Below are 8690 nucleotides of genomic sequence, written 5' to 3' on the forward strand. Positions count from 1 at the left end.
CCTCACATTTCTGCTTGTTAGAAAGTCTGCTCTGCTGTAAATCTTCGCTGTGGAGTTTATGAGGGAACAGACCCTGTGAGGACAGCTAGAACAAGCTGTCCTCACATTTTCCTTGAACATCCTTGCTGTACATCTGTCGAAAACGCTAAGAACCGCAGAAAATAACAAAAAATGATGACAAAGTGTGAGCTGTGGAGAAAATGTTATGGTGTTGCATAACTGAAAACGAGAGTCAAAACAGAAAGTGAAATATTACTACTTCTTCTTCTTCTTTTGTCTGAAGCATGAGTGAAGCAGATTATATTACATTTGATTGCACGGAGCAATTATGGATGTTTAACTTCACTAGCATGAACTCCGAACATTAACACTCACGGACACACGCACACCGGGTTCATCGACTGAGACCTATTATTATTGTGTTCAGAGCTTTGCCAAAGGACGCTGGTCAGCCTTCAGGCCTGCGGAGTTGGATAAAGTTCAGTCATTTGTAATCTCCTTCTAAACCCCTCACAACTTTGCCGTCGAACACAAAACGTCCGAATCTACTGAAGACGAGAGTCGTGGAACAATAGCCAAAGGTCACATAGTTTTTATTTGTTCCGAACTAAACCCTTGGTGTTTTATGCGTCGGGAGCCCGTTCCATTCTTTCGAGCGACGCGTTTGAACACGTCTGAACAACGCTGGACAAAATTCGTCTTTACAGAGGAAGTCTGCTCAGACGGAGACAGAGTCATTAAAACAGGCGGCTTTCTGCCCTGTCGGGTTCGAAATCAAACCAAACACAGCCTCATGTGAAACTCTTTGTTTTGTCTGAATAAGAAAATTACCAGTTAATCTTTTCCTGTAAGGGAGTAATTTCTGTTTTTCTTTTCTTTTTAAGGAGTGATACACAATATAGCACAGACAAGAAAAAAAAATACACCGCAGGTTCCTTGATATAAATGAGTATGAGTAGATATAAATAAAATAAAAAAAGAAAAGAAAGTATTGCAGGTCTAGTCCTGTTTTACTAAATGATAAAAGAGCACTGAAGTACACGCTGATCATTAATCGTTCTCTGCGGAGCTTTCTGTTAAACTCATCGGTGTGCAGGTTTTCTAAACTGTGTGGTTGGTCTGGCTTTGTTTTCGTCCTGCAGCTCAAATCGAGGTCATCCCTTGTAAGATCTGTGGGGACAAGTCCTCAGGAATCCACTATGGAGTCATTACCTGTGAGGGCTGCAAGGTAAAGGAGAAAGAAAGCACAACTTTACCCAAATTCCTTTATGCACCAATTCTTATGCGATGTATAGGTCTGACACCGGTTTTTTTCTTTTTTTTTTTCTTTTGTTTCTTCCAGGGATTCTTCCGTCGCAGCCAGCAGAACAACGCCATGTACTCTTGCTCCCGCCAGAGGAACTGTCTGATTGACCGAACGAACCGCAATCGTTGCCAGCACTGCCGTCTTCAGAAGTGTCTGGCTCTGGGCATGAGCCGAGATGGTAAACATTCATTTAAGCGGGGCTCCGTAGTGGAGAAGCGATCGTCTGCGACTGCCTGCTGCAATGAAACGTAATTTCTCCCCCGCAGCTGTGAAGTTTGGCCGCATGTCAAAGAAGCAGCGTGACAGCCTCTACGCCGAGGTCCAGAAGCATCAGAAGTCTCAAGAGTGCGCGGGCTCAAACGGCCCCGCAGCTCTGTCTCTACCCAGAGAGGACGGCGGCTGCGGCAGCGGGGCGGACGACGGCGAGGAGGGCCTGAGCCGCTCCTACAGCAGCGGGGGGTCCACGTCGACCCTCAGCGACCTGGACGACATCGCCGCGCTGCCCGACCTTTTCGACCTCCCGCTGACGCCCGAGGAGGCCAGCGAGTACTGCAGCCTGGAGCTGCTGGGAGGCGGAGGAGGCAGCACCGGGAACACGTCTAACTCCTCGTCCTCGTCTTCCGCCTCCTCGTCCAATCAGAACTCCCCGCAGCAGACCATAATGGACACGGCAGACAGCTGCGGGAGCCAGCTCCTGCTCACGCACTCGCTTCTGGGACGCAGGCGGTCACTTTTGGACCAGCTGCCCGATGACTGCTCAGTAACAGACCTCGGTGAGACTGAAAACATAAACGTAACAACCGATGCTCCGTTTGTCCCCCTCTTGCTGAACAACAACAGTCACAAAGACAGGAGGAGATTTATCTACATAAAACCAGAGCTGATCAGTTAGAGATAACACAACGGCCTATTTCACAATTTGATTTATTGGAGCTCGTTATTGGTTAATCCTTAACTATGTTTCTGCACAGAGATAATCCTCTGATAACCGAGGACAAAGTTATATCTCATAGAGCTGGTGCACTTTATACTGCACTGTAAAGTGGAACAAGGGCAACGTTATGATGGTGATACGGGGAAGCAGTAAGTTAATCTTCAGTTCAGGCAAAAGGATGGTGTCGGTGTCGCACTTGTGCACATTAAAGGATCAAATGCTTCTACACACGTCTCAAGATGCCTGAAGGAGTTGTACGAGTCGGGTTTATTGGATGGTTGCTGGCAAACGTGTTTTCAGACAGGCTCCGAGGGCCAGTAAAGGAAGAAATTAAAATGTGTTATTGCTGGTGGAGGAGGAGGGGGAAAAAAGTGAGAAAATTGACTGTTAAAACTACCCAGCAGTGCGAATCATCTTAACAGTTACGTCAATTTTTAGATGTTAAGACCGCACGGCTACAGGTCTGCCTTTGCTGTCTTTTCGAAACATAAACGTGCCACAACGACCTCGAAAATGCTTGGACTGACTTTGGATATGTGTGTTTTTTTCCTTTTCAGAGCATATCACTCAGAGTATCGTAAAGTCTCACTTGGAAACATGCCAGTACAGCGCAGAGGACATGAAGAGATTCACCTGGGTACATTACACACCCGAAGAAACCAGAGTTTTCCAAAGCAAGGTGCGCAAAAAAAAAAAAGCAAAATAAAACAAAAATGCTGTGCCCTTCACAGTGATTGAGTTTCATAAAAGTGCAATAAGCACTTTTATGAAACTCAATCGAACAATTTCTTGGGAAAGAGTCAGTGTCAAGTTTTAGATGTATGATTCACCAGGTGTTATATTGGTGTGGTGTATATCCATGTAGAGTTTTCCAGGTTTTACCCTTGGAAGCTTGAAAACTGTTAAAATTGGGTCTGACCTCATTCCCCAGACCCAACTTCCAACTACCAAGAGTAATGGAAAAAAATAATGGAAAACGCTTCAAGTCTAGACAGCACAGTGCAGCTTAGGCACAGAACCCTGAGGGACGCCACATTACAAAGTACTTGTGAGAGCAAATACTTTTATATATCAATTATCTGTTGAAGATGAAAAATCATAGCTAACTGTATTAAACACGTCAATGGAAAACTTTTCTGTTTGTCCCCTCAAAGTATAAACACCGATATATTGAGCATGATTTCATTTCCAAATCTGGGTTCCAGCTTCCAAGATGGTTTCAGGGTCATTTCTAGCGACAGTGCAGCTAATCAGAGAGATACCAGCTTCTCAGTTTGTATCTTATCATAGAATTAAACGTAAGCTCGATGTAATGCTCTGTCTGTGACCCTTTTTCAGTCGGCCGAGTGGATGTGGCAGCAGTGTGCACATCACATCACCAATGCCATCCAGTACGTGGTGGAGTTTGCCAAGCGCATAGCTGGCTTCATGGACCTGTGCCAGAATGATCAGATTATTTTGCTGAAAGCAGGTCAGTGTACGCTCCAAAATACCAGCTCTTTTTTTTTTTTCACAAAGTAAAATTATTTCAATGTGAACAAAGTTTTAATCTTGCTAACTGAAAATCCTTCCTTCTTGTTTTTTGTCTCCAACCTTCTACCTCTGCCTGTTATTTTACATCATTAAAAAAAAAAATATATATATATATATATATATATATTTTTTTTTTTTTTCTTTTTTTTTAATAAACACCTGCTCTGAACACTGGGGAGAAATACTAAATTCTGAAAACAAAATTATTTTTTTAAATATAATTTCCTGCATATATTTGACAATGTTTTACGTTCTTTAAATGGTTTGGACTAAACAATAAACCTTGTTGGATATTTGTACTATCCTTTTAAAAATATTAACTTGTTCAATTTTGTCTTGTATATGCTGTGCACTAATTTGACTCAAAATTGACAATTTGTTGTATGTTTTTGCATGTTTGGAGTATTTTTGCACCTTTCCTCGTCCTCCATCTTCCTCTTCTTCTTCTCCTCTCTCCGTCTCTCCATGTCTATTCCTTTGTTTCTGGCTACTTTTCTTTTTTAGGCTGTCTGGAGGTCCTACTCATACGCATGTGTCGCGCCTTTAACAGCAACAACAACACCATCTTCTTCAATGGAAAATTTGCCTCGGCTCAGTTCTTCAAAGCTCTGGGTGAGGATCAGTTTGGGAAAGTTTTTGTGTACGTGTTGAAACACTCAAAAAGCATTTAGGTGTCTGAAGTTGTACATGGCTTAGGTAAGCCGGAGAAATGTTTTCTGCATACTATTGAATAGTGTATAATACCATTAATCAGCATAATCTACTTGAGAAAAAGTTCTTTTAGTTGGCTAACTTACTTTTTTTCTAAGAAAAGAACTGAGAAAAAAAAGAACTTCTTTTAGTTGCCGTCCTATTTACAGAATGACCTTTAATCAGATCAAGCCTGGAAAAGAAGTCAAATGTTTAACTCTAGGGTTTTTTTTTCTTCAGTATCACCATCATTATGCTACATCGCCACCTAGTGGGAGAAATTAAAGAATTTATACTTTGGTAGTTCACGCAGATATAGTGCTTTGTTTTATTTTACTGGGATTTTATGTGACGTGCCAACTCCACCGCGCATGCTGCAGAAGGAAATCACACACAGTTTTGCATAATTCCAAAAAGTCTCAATAAAATATTATAATATTTCTGGTTATCGCATGACAAAATGTTAAAATGCACAAGTACATTTACAAGATGCTGGCCAAATGACAACTCGGATAAACCTGGGAGAAGTTTAGTTTTTCCACAGTTTGCAGACAAAGAGGCCTCATTTATTCATTTTTACACTTTAAACCTAGTAAGTTGGATTTTAGTTCGGTGATGGAGTTAAAAAGGAACGGCAGAATCTCTGGTTCTCTATTCACTTATCAGGGTCTCTATGTTGTTTCTGCAGGGTGTGATGATCTGGTGAGCGCCGTTTTTGAGCTGGGAAAAGGTCTCAGCCGTCTGCAGCTCTCGGATGAGGAAATAGCCCTTTTTAGCGCTGCTGTTCTTCTGTCACCCGGTAATTATTTTTATTCTCTTTCACTGTGTCCAAGCATTTATAAAGATCTTGAAAGCATATGCACACTGTTTAGCAAAAAATTCTCATAAATATTTTTGTCTCATTCTGTCACTTGCAGTATTACAAAAGGGGTTTAATATGAAAAAAAGAAGTCAAAGCTAAATATTATTTAATCTTTTTATTCGAAGTTTATGTTGATTTTTTTAGATTATTCAGCAGAGGGTTTTTTTCCGTAACTTTATTTCTGTTTGTCAGCCTTTCACTCTTTTTGTGACAAAGCCACAACTTGGTGTGCATCATAATCACTTCAGTAACGGGTTCTGAATTAACTTCTCACAAATTATTAATTTGAACTCACAGTAGTTAAACTGCCATATAGAGAGAGATCTCAGCATTTCAGCCATTCAATAACCCTTTGGCTAAATGCATAAATCATCTGTCAAACAGATAAAAATGCATATTAGTTTAAAGTGATGTTGCAAAATCTGCAATCTGAACTGCATTCAAAATATCTGCTTCTGTAGATCGACCCTGGCTGACAGAAGGTCAGAAGGTTCAGAAGCTCCAAGAGAAAGTCTACCTGGCTCTGCAGCACAGTCTGCAGAAGAGCGGTGCTTCTGAGGAGAAACTGGACAAGGTAAACACAAGTAATCAAGCCGCCTTCTGCAACTTTATCATGCATAAAACTCATTCATTGGATTTGAATTTTTGAAGGTTTGGTCTGTTGCGAATTCATGAAAACGACCCTCAAACTTGGATGTGTTTTAACATATATAGAATATTATTGAAAAGTTTTTTTTTTCTTTCAGTAACTCAATTCACTACGTGAAACAGCCTTATATTAATTTATTACTCGCAGACTGATTATTTCCAATTGTGATCATTTTCTCCTTGGAGCTAAGGAAAACACATTTAATAACAGAATTAATTTTTGAAAAGACATTTTTGGTCTGACAAATTATTCTCATTGGAATATTCTGATCCAGTGACTGTATGTTAACATGCACTCTCATGGAGAAGGAAGCTGATTATGACGATATTTCTTTACTGCTGAGGTCTTACTATTGAAACGTTAGCATTGTCAAACATAACACTTTTAAAGTTTGGACAAGTTTCAGATATTGACAAATTTGAGCATTGGTGTCATAATGGCATTATAGGTATTCTAATTACATGAGTTTCTAGTTCCAAGTTGGAAATCATAATTTAGAATTACCCTCCTATGAAGTTCGAATGCAGAAAAAGACATTATTAGCGACAATTTCTAGGAGTAAAGAGCCTGATTGCTAAGAATAACATTAGGCAAATGTTTCCATTTTTTTTTCTCTTCGGACCTGGAACACTGTAGAATTGACTGCATGGTTGTTGTTTTTCAGATTGTAAAATAAATTAAAAGTAGTATTGGTATTTAAATGCTAAGTCATCATAGCACAGCCCAGAGCAGCACACTTCAAACAGAAGAAGATCAGATACACACCCTTCATGCAGACCACAATAAAAGAGCGATTAGAAGAGCTGACGACTGTGTGAACAAGGAAACTTTCCAGGAAGGGAGATTAGAATATTATTGTTCACTGTCTAAATCAAGACTCGCAGGGGAAACGCCTGTCACCAGAGGATCAAAAACACATAAAAATAAACGATTACATTTTGCTGTTACTTAAAAAAAAAAAATCCTTTATTTCAGTTTCACTTCTTTATCTCACTGCATATCTTGCTTTAAACTCGTACATTTGCTCATTGAATCTGCGTCGCTGTCTTTTCTCTAACAGATGCTGTCTAAGCTGCCCACAATGAAGTCCATCTGTAATCTCCACGTCGATAAACTGGAGTTTTTCCGCTTGGTTCACCCAGAGACTGCCTACAGTTTCCCACCGCTGTACCGGGAAGTGTTTGGCAGCGAGATGCCTCTGCCGGACTCCACCGACAGCTAGGCGGAGAGACGAGACGGGAGAGATGAGGAAGAGTGTAACAGAAAGTAGAGGGGGCAAACGTGAGACAGAAGAGCGGCAGAAAACCAGCGGTTATTGAGACAATCCAGGACTATAAATACTCAGTCTCCCAAAGTAGTCCTCCACTATCCCAGCAGCAGGCGAAGCACCTTACACTACATACCACACATGCTCCTGCTCTACTGCAAATTGTAGCATTGTAAAACCAGTGTGCGGGCGTCTTATTAAAATCACAGCAGCCCACACGGCATGTAACCGGCTCCGAGCGTTGATCCACTGGGGATCGCCGAACTAGTTATGAATGTACCTCTTCTATTAGCACCAGTGCACAAACGAGAACCAAACAACGATGAATGTACAATCCTGCCACTCGAAAGCAAAGCTTGTCACGCGGAACTGGCACGATGTCGATATTGGCGCAGACGTTGGTCAAAAAAAAAAAAAGTTCTCGATGGTTATGCATCTCAGAGGGATGTACGCGTGTTTCCATGCATCCTTTCACTGATCCGCACTTAGGGACCAAGATCACAGATCAGAGGTTCTTCTGACATGCATAGAAAAAAAGAAAACACGTAGAAACCGACTCGCGGCCTACGGTGAAGTCAGCAATCAGTTTCACTCACAGTAAATAGTGTTAGGTGCTGCCTTTTCGTAGGCTTTTGTAATGCAATGAAAAGACCTCAGTCCCACACACCCCCTTCCTTGTAAATGCCACTTAGACACAGGAAAAGATGAAACTATCCTTAATTTATATACACGTTTATAAGAAAAAAAATATTTTAAATAAGAATGTAAATAGATATCTATATATGACTTTATGGAAAGAGTAAGAGTGCGTGGAAGGGAAGAAAAAAGGAGTAAAGCGGATATGGAGGCACAACTGATATTTGAACTCAGATCCTTTTTTATTTTTTTATTATTTTTTTTTCTGGATGATTTTTTTCCCTCTCTTGGCAGTATTCTCAGGTTTCCACTGCAACAACCCCCTCTTGGCCCAACGGCAAAGGGACGGCCATCCTGCAAGTGAGGGGGGGTGGACACTTGTTGCTGATTTATCATAGCAGGGGAGAGGCAGAAAACTCGCACACAGCAATGAAAGGAAAAAAAAACAAATGCCCTCGCATTTTGAACTGTTGGCTTTCGCTCTGCACTGCTGCTGCCCGCCCACCCCTGCCGAAAGAGACTAGAGGACGAACGCGGACGTTAAGCAAAAGAGGCGGCGAGCCAAAAGACGACTTAACGGACTACAAGGCGACAGAGGAAACACTGCCAGATGTTTTCTGACAGGCGGCCAGGCACGGCAGGAATACGCTGATGTGTTTGTGTTTTGCCGAAAGCGTCGCATCCAGCTCCGGGCTGGGATTGCGATGGTCCATGTGCATCATGAAAACCTCTCTGCTGGTTGGTGCAACTGTATTATTTTGTACATTCGGAGTTTCTCTCCTTTGGTCCTACACCCGACACTTTTCCAAATAT

General features: G+C 41.5%; 1 protein-coding gene across 1 annotated transcript in view; it reads left to right on the forward strand.

The window, feature by feature from the left end:
• LOC106951426 (nuclear receptor ROR-beta-like) overlaps positions 1–7982 on the forward strand; it is a 21356-nt gene extending 13374 nt beyond the window's left edge. The window contains exons 2-10 of the mRNA XM_015038965.1: positions 1143–1228; positions 1343–1484; positions 1573–2079; positions 2798–2919; positions 3579–3711; positions 4278–4385; positions 5152–5262; positions 5787–5899; positions 7035–7982. Coding sequence (XP_014894451.1) covers positions 1143–1228; positions 1343–1484; positions 1573–2079; positions 2798–2919; positions 3579–3711; positions 4278–4385; positions 5152–5262; positions 5787–5899; positions 7035–7196 — 1484 coding nt within the window. The 3' untranslated portion in view covers positions 7197–7982. The remainder of the gene's footprint in view (positions 1–1142; positions 1229–1342; positions 1485–1572; positions 2080–2797; positions 2920–3578; positions 3712–4277; positions 4386–5151; positions 5263–5786; positions 5900–7034) is intronic.
• The last annotated feature ends 708 nt before the right edge of the window (positions 7983–8690 follow it).

The sequence above is a fragment of the Poecilia latipinna genome, unplaced genomic scaffold (assembly GCF_001443285.1).
Source record: "Poecilia latipinna isolate Pla-1442-1.1 unplaced genomic scaffold, P_latipinna-1.0 Scaffold459, whole genome shotgun sequence".
In the NCBI taxonomy this organism is placed as follows: domain Eukaryota; kingdom Metazoa; phylum Chordata; class Actinopteri; order Cyprinodontiformes; family Poeciliidae; genus Poecilia; species Poecilia latipinna.